Here is a 16,284-nt window from a genome sequence, read left to right on the forward strand (position 1 = left end):
CCACTGGCCACATCCCAGTTCCATCCGTCATCTGTGGCTAATTGAAATACAGTTGATGGGCAAGTGCATGTGTTTCAGGTCTGCATAGAGGAATGTGTGTTTTCCACAGCAGTGCCTCTGGGCACAGATGAAGGAGTTTGCTTCATTCTCCCACATCTTCTGGGAAGTGTCAGGGACTCTCCTTGCATCCTTGACCACAGTGCTCCCAGTGGATTTAAGGAAAAAATAACCCTTCTGAGGACACACTCATCAGAAACTTCTGGTGCCAGGGACTGGATGAGCCCAGGCCTCCCAAACAGGCAGCGCACTCTCTGAGGCACCTCCTCACATGCCTGCAACCAGTGCTCCCTCCCTGGCCCAGAGCCCCTGGAACTGGGCTGGAGAAGGGAGAAGTGCCCTACCCCACTTTATTTTTTAAATTTTATAAAGTAGTTTACAATATTTGATTACATTTAATATTCAAATATCAATCCCACCACCATTACACCTTCCCACCACCATGTTTTGGGTGTTTCCATCCCGAACCCCAACCTCTGCCCCAAAGCAGAACTGGAATAATTTATTTTGTATTATTTGTTACATAAAATCACTGAAAATGCTCCAAAAAGTTTTCCTTAGAGGAAAGGGTGTAAAGATTGTTGTATTTCACCCAGGGGCCATTAAGTTCTTCTATTCTGTTTAAAAAAGAAAATATATATATATAAATACATATATATACACATACATATATGTATATACATATATATTTCCCTCTAAGATTGGTTGCCTCCTACTTTAAACCCCATCAGATGTGATGCGGTACTCTTGGAGTATGGGCTGTGTGAGGTATAGGTTGTCATATGTCCACCAATGCAGCCCCGCAGTCCAGGAATATGATCTTTTCTGGGTGACACTCTGCCCAAGGATGTGGAGAGTAGCCGTGAGCATGCGGTTGAATTCTGGAGGTTTTTGGCTGCCAGGACTGGGTCCCTTGGGGCTGGGAGAGGTCTCACTTGCCCCCCTCTAGGGCACCCCAAATAAATCAGCCTAGCACATTACCCCAATTTTAAAGGAATGTGTCCAGAGGGAGTCCATGGGCCTTTTCTGCAGATCCAGGGGCCTGGGCCCCTGGAATCCAGTTACCTGGTGTGGAAGGTCCAGGAAAGGCCAGTCTCAAGTGGAAGAGGACAGCAGAGAGCAACTAGGACAATCCGTGACCCTAAGTGAAGGATCGGAGATTAGTGGAGATTAATGGGCCTTTGAACTGAATCTGGAACATTCTTGATCCTTTAGAGTGTGCTGCTCTGGAGCCTGGGACTATGGCAAGCAGGACAGACCCTATTCCTGGATTCACAGGGCCTGGCTGGTCTCTACCCATGGTAGCCTCAGACCCCCAGACCCCTGACCCTGAGTGCCTCAGAGCCTCCTGCCTGGCTTCCTGCTCATGGCGCGGCCTAGTCATGGAAACTCAATGTCCCCTGTAGACACTGCATGTGGCTCTGTAGCATTTTAGCAGCTGGTTTGAAGTGAGTGTCAGGATGATTTCACAACCATCACTTGTCTGTAAACCTGTCCCCCCAGAAACAGGAAACAGGGTCCCCAGGCCAGTCCATGAAAATGCGTCTTGGGGGCACTTGGAGGTTTAGCTTATTCCTGCTGGAAGAAGCGTGAGGCATCCTGTCACCTGTCCCAGATATATCCTGGACCTAAGAGTGGTCATTGGCCACCCCATCCTAGTACAGCCCCCTGTAGGACCACGTGATGTGGCATGTGTGTGTGAGAGTGTGGGTATATGTGTGAGTATGTGTGAATGTGTGTGTAAGAGAATGTATGGAGAATGTGTAAAATAATGCATATGACTTTATGTGTGAGAATGTGTATGAGAATGTGTGTGAGTGTGTATATGTGTGAGAGAATGTGTGGGTATGAAAATGTGCAAAAGAGTGAGACAGTTTATGTGTGAGAATGTGTATGAAAGTGTGTGAGAATGTGTATTTGTGAGAGTGTATGGGAATATGTGAGTGTGTTTGTGAGAGTAGGTGTGAGAATAAGTGTGTGTGTGAATGTATGAGAGCATGTGTGTATGAGAATGTGTAAGAGTGTGTGTGTGATAGTGTATGTGTGAGAATGTGAGAGTATAAGAGTATGTATGAGAGTATATGTATGTATTGTGATCATGTGTATGGGAGTGTGCTTGTAAGAGTGTGTGTGAGAATGTGTGAGTGTGTTTGTGAAAGTATCTGAGACAGTGTATGTTGAGAATATGTGTGAGAGTGTGTGTGAGTGTATGTGTGAAAATGTGTATGAGTGTATTTGTAAGTGTGTGAGGGAGAGTGTGAAAGTGTGTGTGAGTGTGTGGGCTCAGCCTTCTGCCTTCGAAGGTGAGTTACCCATCGCAGTTCCATTCTGCCAGACACCAAGGGCTCAGGCTCCAAAGTGCATTAATCTGGTTTTCTCACCTCCAAGTCACTTTGGCTAAGAAAGATCGCCTTAGAAAGTGTGGGGCCAGGAAGTGTGAGCTGCCTGCAAAGGTTTGTCCTCGGGTCTCTGTTCTGTGAATGGCTCTGTTTTACTCCTTCCCATTAGACAAAATACAGCCCCATTAGCAAAGGCCGCTGACCTGGCTCTCGGCCTCGCGCTGTCCACAGGCCCGGCAACGCACAGGCCGGCATCAGTATTTATCTCAAGGTGACACTTGTAATAGATGAGGGCTGCACTTCTTAATCCATTTATGTAATCCTTGCTGCTTGGCTTGCAGTTATTTTCAGGGCTTTAGCAGCAATAAAATGGTTCCTTTCCCCAGACAGAGTTCATTCAATTTAAATCCGGATTGATTATAGCTAAACTTATGACATGCCTTTACAAAGGAAGAAAAAAAACAGCCATAAATTATGCAGAGTCATTAGTTAGCATTTTTAAGGCCCTTGCCAACCCCAGCAGCTTCCTGAGCTCAGCACATGGCAGGGAAGTGTCTCTGCCCTTCACACTCAGCGGCTGGTCACACACCGGAAATGACACCCCCACCGGACATCAATCCCGCCTCCTTTAATTCCTTATTCAAGAGCCCTCTGGGATCTGGAGCAATAGCACAGCAGATAGGGCGTTTGCCTTGCACGAGGCCGACCCGGGTTCGATTCCCAGCATCTCTTATGGTCCCCCGAGCATTGCCAGGAGTAGTTCATGAGTGCAGAACCAGGAGTAACACCTGTGCATCGCCAGATGTGACCCAAAAAGCAAAAACATAAAAAAATAAAAGAGTCCTCTGGCCAGAAAGCTAATCTCTGGACTGACTTCCTGAGACTCAGGGCCTCTTGCTCCCTTCTGTGTATAATCAACCTTACTTTCCTCCTGGTGCCCTCCACAGAGAGATCCTAGCAGTGTGTGTGGCCAGTGCTGCAAGAGTTCCTTTACACAGTGCTTCTCTCCCCATTTTGCTCTTAAGTAGTCTTAAGAGCTCAGAGTTCAGGGGACCCTGAAGGTATCGACCTGCTACATGACTGCCCTGGCAGGGCTTGGCCAGTGAAGAGATCAGCCCTGGCCTATGAGCTGCGTCCCGGTGGCCAGAGGACTTGCTTCTCACTGCTTCCCTGGGAAAGAGTCTGCCATATGCTCGCCACACATGGGGCTTGGACTCGAGGCTGCGTGGATGGACAATTACATGGATTTTGAATTAAAATCAATTTAAGTATCATTTATATAACATCCCCCAATTCACGTAAATACTCAGGGCTTAAGTGTAAGAACAATGTGGGGTTATGCTCTTAATTCGTACAAGTACCAGGAACTGGATGCCTGGATGGATCATTTGAGAGAGGAATGGCCGAAAAAACAGCATCACTTGGGGATTCAGGAATTGGACCATTTGACTTTTTGCCTGAGTGCTGAGTGATGGCCAGGGCCAAGCAGGCGCTCGGATGGAGGCTGAGCCCGAGCTGTTTCCCCAGACCATTTGACTTGAAGAAAATAAAAAGGAGGAAAAGAACTGTCAGAATCGTGATGAAGGAGCTTGAAAGGTGGCATGAAGGGCTGGAGTGAGTGCTTTGATCCCAGACCCCCAGGGTCCCCTGAACACCTCTGGGAGTGACCCCTGAGTCCTGCGACAAGTGACCCTCCCCCAAATCAGGATGAATCTTTTAATTGAGTGCCAGTTACACTGCGTGGAGTCCTTGGAATTCTGCTGCAAGTTAGGTGACATTTAGTTCCGTGCTACTCACAGACAAAGGAACCAGAGCAAGAGCAGGAACACCCCTGGAAAAAGGCTTGGTGGAGAGGGGCCGGCAGCAGCCAGAGCCAGGGACCCCATGGCGCCCCCAGATGCCAGCTCCTTTGACATTGTGGATGACCTCTGAAAAATAAAGCCTTTTCCTTCCTCCAGTCTACTTTTCAAATTTCACTGCCAAGTGAATGTGTTCCAGTGATCATCCCTAATGTTTACCCAATAGAATTCAAATTATATTTAGGTAATAGCTTCGAGTCAGGGTTTATTTAGAATCAAGAAGCAATTTATTTTGTGTGTGTGTGTGTGTATGTCTGTTAAGATAAAGGCAATTATTTTAAATGGCTGCATGTTTCATTTTCTTTCCTCAGAATATTTATTTGTTGGTAGAGTGTGGGAGGCGGGGGACATTGATAAAAGGTATAAGGAAATTTGATCCCACATGTGGATAGCTGTGTGTTAGAGGCCTGGGGATGCGGGGGCTATTTTTAATTTTTAATTAATTTATTTTTTTTAACTGGCTTGTTTGTGAAGTGCAGGTAGAATAAGGGAAATTGGAAGAGAAATGAGATTTTGCACCGTGATGTTTGGGCAATAATTTAAGATCCCAGAGTCCGGCTCACCCCTGGGTGTCTGGGAGGCCCATCCGCAGCCTGGAGGGCCTGTGCTCACCCGCGTGTTTGTCTCTTGCAGTTGACCTGGACAGGCTCAATGACGACGTCAAGCGTTACAGTTGCACCCCCAGGAACTTCTCGGTCAACCTGCGCGAGGAGCTGCGGCTGAGCAACGCCGTTTTCTTCCCTCGCTGCCTCCTGGTGCAGCGCTGCGGCGGCAACTGCGGCTGCGGCACGGTCAACTGGAGGTCCTGCACCTGCAACTCGGGGAAGACGGTGAGAAAGTACCACGAGGTAGGTGACTCCCGCTGCCCGCCAAGCCGCTGTGCGGTGGACGTGCTGCGTAGAGAGGGCGGGCCCTGTGTGCACGGGCGTGCGCGTTGTTCACTGCACAAGGCACCGGTGGGCGGACTGGACCCTAAATTCGGCTTGAGCTTGCATGAGCGTTATTTTTATTATTTTTATAGACAATTGAATGGAGCGGGGAGGCTCACACAGGGGCCGATGAGACAAGGCCTTGTCTGACACCCGAGGGTGGGTCAGCAGTGAGACCCTGAGACTCTGCCCTGCTCTCTGGTGGGTGGAGTAGAACTACCTCCAGATAAATGCAGCATCTCTTCTGCTTCCTGATTTAAAGTCTCAGTTTTCAGGTGTGAAATGGGCCACAGGAATGAGGCTGGATAAACCCCTCAGGCCGCTTCTGAGAATCCAGGAAAATAAGTACAGTGCGTTTTGTAGGATGTGGAAGATCCTGCAGAAATGTGTTAACAGACACACTTGGTGCATGATCTCTGCCCGCATCACAGCCTAGGGTGTGTGCTTTCTCACTCTCTCTTCTCGCACTCTCTCCCCTCCCTTTGTTTTTCTAAATAAAAGTATTCCACTTCCAAAAGGCTTAAAATAAAAAACGGAAGAGACACTATGCAAGAAGAAAAGTATACCCCCCCAAAAAAAGAGAAAAATCAAAACAAAAATGGGAAGCAAACATGAGAGTCACAACTTTTTGTCCGAATTGCTTTTTATTACAGTAATCTAAGGAAGAGAGTTTTCCTTAAATAAATATCTAATTTTGAAAACTTGTTTTTAAACTCTGAAAACATTAAAACTGAAACAATGAATTAGAGATAATTGTGGAGTTAAGTGGAAATGGATGTCCTGGGGGTGTGTGCAATGTGAGGCTTAAGTACTTAAGTACTCAGGCCGAAGTTAGGTGGGGAAAGGAGATATTTTAGTCCTTGAGCTTCTGACTTCATCCCACAGTTTTCAAAGGGGATATAAAGAGGCTCCTACACCCAGAGAATGCTGTCAACTGAGTTCATTGTATTTTATTTTTCTATAACCCAGTGAACTCTGCACCGGGTATTGTTCTCAGTCTGGAGGGGTCTTAACTTGCATTTTGCCTTGTTTAGTCATCCTCTGAGAAAAGGCGCAGGATGCAGAGATCTGGTGAGAGACAGATACCAAAGGGAAAAGGGGCATCCAAGGGTGGTCCTACTGCCTAGAGAACAAAGCTTTGCAGTTTAGCTCTTCTGTAGAGTCCCAGATTCCCATCTCAAGCTTCTGAAAAAGTTACCACTGAATTTTAGAAGATTGTTTATGGAGGGAGGCAGAGTAAGACATACACTCCAGAGACCCTCTCCCAGTCAGCCGACTCTGACTAACTCCAGGCTCCTTCTCTTTCTTCCCTCAGTCACAGCTGTGCCTGTACTTTTTGTTTCTCAGTTAATATCTAGAAAGGGGAGCTTTGCTCTCTGCCAGGCACTGAACCAGCCTACAGGGTGGGCGTCTCTCTGAAGCATGTCTTGTAACATCGGTGCTGCTGGAAGGAGTCTGCCGAGCTCAATACAAAATCACTCTCGCCAAGTGCTGGACGGAAGGACAAAGCCTCGTCCAACATGGAGCCAGTAGCTTTCGGCCAGCTGCACGCCTGCCTCGCTGCCTGCAGTGTGCTCATGGTCAAGAGCGGCAGGCCCGTTCTCCTTCCAGAACAGTGCCCTGTGCTGTCTCCTTCGGGGAGAGCCCGGCCCTTCTCTTGTTTCTCTGTGGTCTTATGTCAGAGAGATGGGGACGCAGCTTTTCACCTCATGGGGCTGAACGATAAGATAAGACATGAGCTTTGAAGGAAACTGAGCCGCCTAGGAGAGGGGCGAAGTGGAGGCTGACAGAACTCTCCCAAGGGCAGACCTACGTGACTCTGTAGCTGTATCAGTGTTCATTCTGAGACCTGGTTCCACTCCTGGGGCAGCTGACATCACTGCATGCTTTGGGGGCTGGTTCTTGATGCCAATGCACTCTTTGGAGGCTGGATCCATCCCCAGGGCTGAGAGCAGTACGCATGAAGAAACTGATGTTGCTATGCAAACTATTTCCTCTTCTCTAACACTTGCTACCCTGCTAGCATATTTTTTTCTATTACTTTGCAACCTTTCTTTTTCTTCTTGTTTTGGGGCCATACCCAGTGGTGCTCTGGGATACTCCTGGCTCAGGACTCAGGGATCTCTCCTAGCGGAACTTGGGAAATGATACAGGGTGCTTAGGGATCGAAGCCAAGCTGGCTGCATGCAAGGCAAGTGCCTAACCTGCTCAACTATTGCTCTAGCCCTTATCCTTACAACCTCTCTATACCTTTAAGAACATACAGGGTATGAAACATCCTTTGGCTAGTGGCAGGGTCTTATATTTGGGATCTCAGGGTCATATCCAGTGGTGCTCAGGGGCTATTCCTAGTTTGGTGCCCAGGAATGGCCTCTGACCATGCCCAGGAACCATATGTGGTGCCAGAGATTCAAAGCCGCGTGTGTAATCTCTCTGGCCTCGCAGAGTGGTTATGAAAAATGAAAGATTTCAGGGACTGGGAAGAAATATCCAAGGACGGAGAAGAAGGTTCCAGGTACTGGGAAGACACCTAGCTTGTAGAAGGTGTGAGTTTGGTTCTTACACTGCCCTTCACCCTTCCACCCCCTGAGCACCCAGGCCTCGGGCCTCTGAGTCCCCAACCCTTCCCTGAGCACTGGTGGATGTGGCATAGCAGGGAATGGGAAAAGTCCAAATCATCCAGTGCATGAGGGCTGTAGGGAACTTTAATTTCAACTCTTATTGTCCCTCACGAGGGGGTAATGAAGGATGAGAACATTCCCTAAAAATGCAGGGACTTAGGAAACTCATGCTATTGTTGGTCTTCGCATGGCCTTTGGTTGTGTCAGTCAACCGCCAGACAATCATGAACATTCCGTTCCTTGTCCCTCAGACTCCAGATCCCCCAAGTGTGGCCCCTGTTCATGTCATGGGCTCAGATGTGGTGCCCATGAGGGTCTGTGATGTTCCTATTGAGGGCAGACAGAGAACAAAGTCACTTTTCTTCATGGGCGTCCGAGTCCATGAACCCAGTTCTTCGAAGTAGGGCAGCTCTTTTTTTTTTCCAACGAATCGCTGTGAGCTACAGTTACAAAGCTTTCATGTTTGAGTTTCAGTCATACAATGATAAAACACCCATCCCTCCACCAGTGCACATCCTCCACCACTAATGTCCCCAGTATCCTCCACCACCTTTCCAACCCTCCCCCTTCCTCCATGGCAGACAATTTCCCCCATACTCTCTCTACTTTTGGGCATCATGGTTTTCAGTATAGATACTGAGAGGCTATCACATTTGGTCCTTTATCTACTTTCAGCACATATCTCCCATCCCGAATTATCCCTCCAACCATCATTGACCTAGTGACCCCTTCTCTATTCCGGCTGCCTTTTCCCCCAGCTCATGAGACAGGCTGCCAACTATGGGGCAATATTCCTAGCCAGTAGGGCTGCTTATGTGCACCCCATCAGTGAGCCTGAAGTGCTCCCTGAAAACTTCTCTGTGTAGTGAGGGTCCATCCACAGCTGTCATGAAGCATTCTCAGACACCCGAAGGTTGCACCCACCATCCCTGTTTGACAAAACATGTGCCGCCATGTTTTGATTCCCATGGGAGTCTCAGCTCTTGGATCTCTCAGGACTGTTCTGGTGTGACATGGTATCAGACCCGAGTTCCACTAGACAGTCGGAAGCCCCCCCCCCCTTCTCCAGCAGTTATGGAGGTTTCAGAAAGAGTGGATACTTTTTTCAGAGTCTTAACTCTATACATAGTTTGCATAGAGTCCATAAGCATGAAAGAAGTCAAAGTGAAAACAAAAATAAATAAGGAACTCTTTATTTCTCTTAAGTAATTGTGTGTGTGCTGGATACCACCTGATTTATAAATGGGGTAGAACCTTAAACAAACTCTTAATAATTCGGGTTTATGCAATATATTTGTCCTGAAATATGTGCTTGTGTTCCTGTGTCAGCCATTAATTTGGGAACTGTTACAAGGCTGTAACAACCTTTTTTATATTCCCAATAAACAAGAACCCAACTCAGCAGATCGCCTCCCAGCCCGGTATTGTTTTATTAGTGTAATGGCTTTGTGCGATGATTCATTCGTGGTTTATTGGCAAGTAACTGTAGTTAAATATCTTTGCAAACTGAGCATCTTTGGTGTGAAAGCCACCACAGGCTCCAGCAGTCCCTGTTTCGTCAGCAAGTCAACTTTGCTGGCTTCCTGCGGCTGGCCAGGCCGTGAAGACAAGTCAAGATTTCCATTTTCACCCCCACGCGATAAGCCATGGATGGCTGCTCCTCGGTGAATTTTTATTTCTTTGCGTGTGCTTACAGCTGTGAGCCATGGCTTGGAAAATAGAAAGCATTTTGTGATGGCACCTATTAGCAAGTGTCCTTCAGAGGATGTAATTAATTCACTGGTTGCTTCCTTTAAAGGTGACCAGATAACCCGTAGCCAGCCAGTTTGCTTTCTCAGATAAAGGCTTTTCATTTTGCTTTTAACTTTTCACGCTCCCTCAAAGAAGCTTTGCTTTCTTCCTCCTTTCAGTGCTGTATACCTGAACCCAAGACTATTACATGGTCTGAAAGCTTTGAACATCAGCGCTGTGATCAGCCAGGAAAGCAGTCCAATTTCCACTTTGTTCAAACACTGCTTTCCTGTCTTGTCTGGAAAAGTGTCTGCCAATTCATTTCTCTCTTCTTATCAGCAAAATGCATATAGACTGTGCTCATGTTGCTTAATATATAACACAGGGGAAATCCCTCAGCAGTCAGGAGACCAGTTAGGAAGAACCATCCAGGCTCCGCTAGCATCCACAGCACACTTTTGTTTGCCAGCAAATGAGAAGCGAATCAACAAAGTGCTGATTTTACAGGTGCCAGCCCTTATAACTTATTAGGCATTGAGAACGGTCTTCTTAAAACAGAGAATATTTATCATCTGCTCAGCTTCTTATGAATCATATCCCTCCTCTGCATCCGCCAACCCCCACATCTGTTTTGCACATAGATAGTCTTGGACAATAGTGATAAATTCATATTAGAGAAATAATTGGAAAATGCCGGAGTCCGTCCTGCAGCATTGGAACCAAATAAGGCAGAAGAGGGCTTTCGTCTCTCTACAGAGCTATTTAATTCCTTCAAAGGTCCACATGCTTCAACCACTGCTTGTCTTGCTCAGGTTTTTTTCCTGGAGACATAACTATTTCCTCTGAGCCCAACAGAGAAGCATATGGCACTTGACAAAGGAACATGCCGTTGAAAGCCTGAACTCGATACTTTTATTTTATTATTTTCAGACCTAGGAGAGGATTGAAAGGGCTCCTAAGCAAAAGTCACTTCACATAGGCCTCACTTCTATTTCCTGGCTTGTTTTTCTTTGGCCCCTGTATTTGTTGGTGGCAGATAGAGGAGAGGTACGGAGGAGGCAGAGAGAGAGAGAGAGAGAGAGAGAGAGAGATGCTGAGTGGTCAATCCTAGACTTCTGTGTCCTGACATCACAACCACGGGTACCCAGATGTGTTTCTGAATAGCTGCAGCACCCACACATGCTGTTGAGGGGCACAGATCAAAGTTGTGTTTGTTCATTTGGGGTCATCCCTGCCTCTGTGCTCAGGGATCACTCCTGTCAGTGCTCAGGGAACCATATGCACCCTTAATCCACCCTTAATCTGGCCCCAAACCAAAGATTTTATATTTTGGGAAGGCCCTGGAATAGGCCACATAGAGGTAAACTCTAGTTCCACCACTTTCTTACTCTGGGACCTTGGACAAGCAGCTGAATCTTTCTCCTTATGTCTGAACAGAATTGAAACAATTTGCTTCATGATAGCTGATAGTATTGCAGAAAAACCCAAATAACTCAATATTTGCAAAACCAAATATTATACCAGTGTGTATCATTTAGTAAAGGCCCAGTAAGGCCAGTGATATTTCTTTTTTATTGCCCTTGTCTTCCAGACACTTATAATCAGTTCATAGGGAAAATGCATAATAAATCATGAAATTATGTGATTGATAACAGTATAACATAACTTCAGAAGTAAAAGTACATGTGAATGGCTAGCATAACTGGCGTCTGGGCCAGCCTTAGTAGTAAGAAAGCCTGCTCCCTTGTTACTTCCCTCATGAACTCTGTCTCTTTTTCTTCTCAGTTGTGGGGCCACAAGTTTCACAAGTTTTCTCCCTATCAGATTCCATGCTGCCCTCTGAGTACAGATCCAGGCTTCCTGGTATGACTAACATTGAATGGATGGTGACATTCCCCTCTGCCATTCCTTGCTGCCCGGAGCATCACTGCAGCATGCTCGAATAGAGCTCATTGTGAGTCTGAAGATTCTGGCCTGCTCTTCCTAGCAAGGGCTCGGGTTTGTTTCCCACTGTTAAACCAGGCCACGATCTTCCCAGAGGAATCACATGAAGACAGAGTGCAATGCAATAAGCAAAGGGTTTTTATTGGCTAGTTCAAGCTAGGTCCTTCATCCGGCTCACTGATACAGTGAGCGTCCGTCCCCGAGTCTCAAAAGTGAGGGGCTTTTATACCATAGCATTATATATAACAGGGACTTTCCATGGACCACCCTTTTGGCTGTAGTCTGAGGGGCTTCTCACTACTTGTACTTAGCTGATTGGTTATAAATTGGAGTTACATAAAGGTTGCGTAAGAGTTACATAAGGGTGATATGGGGGGGGGGGGGGGCGAGGGCTTCCCTACCTGCATCTGATTGGTAACCCTTAGTTGTCCGAATCTTGGCTATCTCACCTTGGGGAAATCATGACTCAATTCCAGGTATCTGTGTTCAATTCCAGGAATTCTGAAACTGAAACTTAGGCCTAGCTTCTTCTGGCTTCTTTATGAGTCTGTCATGGCAATGCCTTTGCTTCTCTATCTCTCACTACTTGGAGTGGGCACTGTGCAGATGGGGCCATTGCTCAGAACATGGTCCGTTGTAAAGAATGATGGGCATGCTGTGAGCTGCTCTGCCCTCGGAAATCGGGCCTTGCCACTTCTGATCTTCCCCTAGGCCCAGGGTTTACCCAGCAGAGTATACCAGGCCCCGACTCTGGGCACATGTGGGACCCAACAAATCTGTGGGACATATGTAGAAATTGGGTATGTGTCTGGGAGGCAAGGGAGCTAAATTATATTCCCAGATCCAAGGCTCTGTAAGACCCTGAACAAAATACTCAGACTTTCTTAGAATCTCAGTCCTCTGATCTATAAAGGAGAGTAAGGATCTCTCACCCAAGGATCTGAGCTGCAAGAAATAGTGTGTCAGCATACACACTTTAAAAAATGTGACATGTCATGTAATCATATGGTGGTGCCATGATAGAGCTTAAAGTCTGCAAAAAATTACATAATAAAAGCAAAAGGAAAAAATAACAGGAAACTAAAAATGCAACAGAAATAATCATTATACTGACTGTACAATAGATCTAAAATTTCTCAAGTACTTGCACTGGGCTGGTATTGACTAATGTGTGACATAGAAGAATAAATATCTATATAAACTTACTAATGACAAAAAATGTGTTTAAATTTACTATTAAAAATTAGGGTATGTTAACTTAAGAAATGATGAAATGATACAAAGAATTAATGTAAATATGATTTTAGGGGAGCTGGAGCGATAGCACAGTGGGTAGGGCATTTGCCTTGCATGCAGCCAACCCGGATTCGATTCCCAGCATCCCATATGGTCCCCTGAGCACTGCCCGGAGTAATTTCTGAGTGCAGAGCCAAGAGTAACCCCTGTGCATCGCCAGGTGTGACCCAAAAAGAAAAAAAAGGATTTTAGAGGAGCATAATGTTTTGAACAGTTAGGAGGTTTTATATTCTTAATAAAAATATAAGAACATAAACATACTTTCATTTATTTATGATCACTAATGATCTTCAGACTACATGACTTCTGTCGACTAAACATTTACCACCTGATATTGTTTTCATATAAATATTAATGTTATGTTTCATATTAATATTAATGCTATCACTAATATTATCTTATTGTCCTGTGTACAGTGATAATAAGATGCTTACTATTTTAATTATTATAAAACATGCTTTGCTTGGAAACATCTCAGTAGTAACATTGGAGAGAGTACTTGGCACAAAAGCAGGCCCTGAGGTCCCAGTTCGGAGTGGGTAAAGCAGATGGCATTACTCTGATTAGTAGATTCCCTCCTTTTTCAGAGGTGAATTTTTTAAAAATATTTACACGTGTGCATTCTGAAGTTTATAGCTTTCACTGGAACCTTAAGGGTTAAGAACCATTTTTCCATCAAGAGACTGAGTGACATCCATTTGAGTTCCACCCCAAGGGGTTTCTAATGAGAACTTGCTGCTTCTCCTAGGTATTGAAGTTTGAGCCTGGCCATTTCAAGAGGCGGGGTAGAAGCAACAAGCACATGGCCCTTGTGGACATCCAGCTGGAGCACCACGAGCGGTGCGATTGTATCTGCAGCTCAAGACCACCTCGATAAAAGAATGTGCCTGTGTCATTCGAAGCACAAAAGAACCTTGAGTTTCAGGAGGGGGGGCAGGGTTAAGAAACACTCTTCCCAGCAGCTACTGAACTTAACTGCTAGCTGCAGAGCGATGAAATCAAGTGGTTGCCGAGTCTCAACTTAGCTTTGTTAGTGCCGTGGCAGTACAAAGGCATCTCATCAACTTCTGTATCCAAGAGTATAGGATTGCATTTAATAATCGTGGTTGAGGATGTGTGTATGTACCTATACATACCCATATATATATATATATATATACCCATGTCACTATGTAAATAGATCGAATGATTTATTCTGTGTATATCACCAGAGCCTTCATGTGCTTGTGTTATTTAGACCCTTATAATCTTTTCACAAAAATAAGGAAGGCATTAAATCCATTAAACTCAACTTCAGAATATTTAAACCAGGAATATGCTTTATGTTTTACTTTAAATCACAGCATAATTTTTGGATCTTACTCTTTCACATAAGGTACCTTGCATATTAAAATGAAACAGTTGAGATTTTGTTATGTATACATCTTAATTGATTTTTTAAAAGGGGAAACTAGACTTTCTAAGACAAAACATAAGCCTCGCCATCTCCCCATGAGATGCTCTACATACTTAATGTAGATAATAATGTCATAATAAGACAGGTGCTTCGGAAATATTTTCAGAGACAGTGGCAAAATTTTCAGTTGTTTTCTTTCCAAGAACCCCTCCACAAAATAAATCCTCTGGAGAATGGCTTGGGACCCTGTATAAGCCTTTCAAAATGGAATCATTGAAAGATTTGGGCAGTTGAAAACCAAAGAAAGTGAACATTGAAGTCCTCACGTGACTAGAAATCAGATGGAGCAGTTGATAGAATCCAGACTTAACAATGAAATCGAACTGTGTCCATTGTCTGGCACCTTGCCTTCAGTCCCTGCCTCTCTGGCACACGAGCATGGAGTTACAGTGGCATTTTATATTTATTTGACTACCCATCACGGATTATTTTGAGTCTAAGGCTTGTGTGTATTGGAACAGTCCCGTCTCAGTGATGGAAATCCCTTCTCAAGTGCTCACTAGCATTTCTGGAGCTGAGTGACATCAGAGCTGGGTGTCTGTCTGCCTCCTCCCAGTTCTGGGCAGCTGACTCTGAGAAGATGCACAGCTCATTGTGCAAACATTTTGGCCCTGCCCTCCCATTAGGAAACTGTTTTTGCACTGGTGGTTATTATTGGTGTTTAAGTAATTTTTCCTCTCTGGCTCCTGCAAGTCCCATATAAAGGAGACTGACTCCAGGACCAGGAAGTGATTCATCACATGCCAACGCAAGTCCCTTTGGGGGCTGCCCTGGAATCAGCAGCGCTCACGGGCGACTGGAAAGAACTACAGTTTTCTTCCTGCTTTGAAATCCAAAGTAAGAGCTGATTTCTTCTTGAGTCTAGGGTCCTGCCGATGGCCTTCAGGGTGGGTGCAGGGAAAGAAAAAGGCTTGTGAAGTCCTGATGTCAAATCAGTGACTGCTGTACTCGGTCGGTGCCCTCAAGACCAAATGCCCCATTGACTTTCATGTCTCATTTATTCACAGCGTTTGAGATGAAAAGGCAGTTCCTATTGGAGAGGTTCCTTCAAAGCATCCCTTACAAAGTTTCCGGTGTTTTTGCTTCAGGGAGTGAGTGGTAAAATTAAACACTGATTTGGTGGTTCAGAATCTCAAAGCACAGCCAGAATTAGCTGAAGCAAATCCTCAAGCCCCAGCAAGTGTTCTTCCCCTTCGTGGCCACTTGCTTGTTTCCTATGAAAACATCAGCTGCCGGATCAAAACCAAAATGTGTGTTACATTACTCTAGCCTGTTGGACTCACATCCGTAGTTCTAAATATGAAAAATTAAAGTGTTCTACCCAATTTTCAATAAAGCTTCCTGGCTGTAATAACCAGGATGCTCTTCAGTTAACACTCTATCTGTACATTTTATTTATTATCTGAAATGTAAGCAGGCTTAGTCACTCACTTTTTGAGTATTTTATTAAAACTTCTCTCTTGGTTATCTATTATCTATTGCACTTCCAACATATAGCCAATAAATCTGTTTCATTGCCATCAAAGGAATAAAAAGCTTGCCAAACAAATTACATTTCAAAACAAAACCTAATAAATCCACACTTATGCACGGCTCCCTCACCTGGAATAATGCCTTTCATTTAATATATCCTCAAAAGGCAGAACACTTTCCTAAGTAGATTTTTTTTTTTATGTCTGGGTATTTTTTTGCAAGGTTGGGGGAAGTAGGGGGGTCATATCAGTAGCAGTTTTTTCCCTCATAGCATTTTTATAGCAAATGTAATATGCTTCTTATCTCCATAAAGAATAAATATGACTTTGAACAAAACCATTCTATTATTGAGTACTCAACTGCAGTTTTCAAAGGTGTGTGGTGTTAAAATGTACTTTCCCAGATGCGTGCCTCTGTTTGGTCTGACAAGAGGGATGATGTCTGAGGGAGTTGAAAGAACACAAACCCGATTTCCCAGAGGACATTTCCCTGTCTTCCCTGTCCCCATTCCAAAGCCAGGTGAGTTACACAGGTTTGTTGCTGCTGTGGCTTCTGGATTATTTTTCCCTCTTTGTAAGG

At 45.1% G+C, this 16,284-nt stretch overlaps 1 protein-coding gene across 2 annotated transcripts in view; it reads left to right on the forward strand.

Moving 5' to 3' along the window:
• Positions 1 to 15,608, forward strand: part of PDGFD (platelet derived growth factor D) — a 192,267-nt gene extending 176,659 nt beyond the window's left edge. For both annotated transcript variants that reach the window (XM_004604803.2, XM_004604804.2), the window contains exons 6-7: positions 4,889 to 5,103; positions 13,525 to 15,608. In XM_004604803.2, coding sequence (XP_004604860.1) covers positions 4,889 to 5,103; positions 13,525 to 13,653 — 344 coding nt within the window. In that variant the 3' untranslated portion in view covers positions 13,654 to 15,608. The remainder of the gene's footprint in view (positions 1 to 4,888; positions 5,104 to 13,524) is intronic.
• The last annotated feature ends 676 nt before the right edge of the window (positions 15,609 to 16,284 follow it).

This window comes from Sorex araneus, chromosome 3 (genome assembly GCF_027595985.1).
Source record: "Sorex araneus isolate mSorAra2 chromosome 3, mSorAra2.pri, whole genome shotgun sequence".
Lineage (NCBI taxonomy): Eukaryota > Metazoa > Chordata > Mammalia > Eulipotyphla > Soricidae > Sorex > Sorex araneus.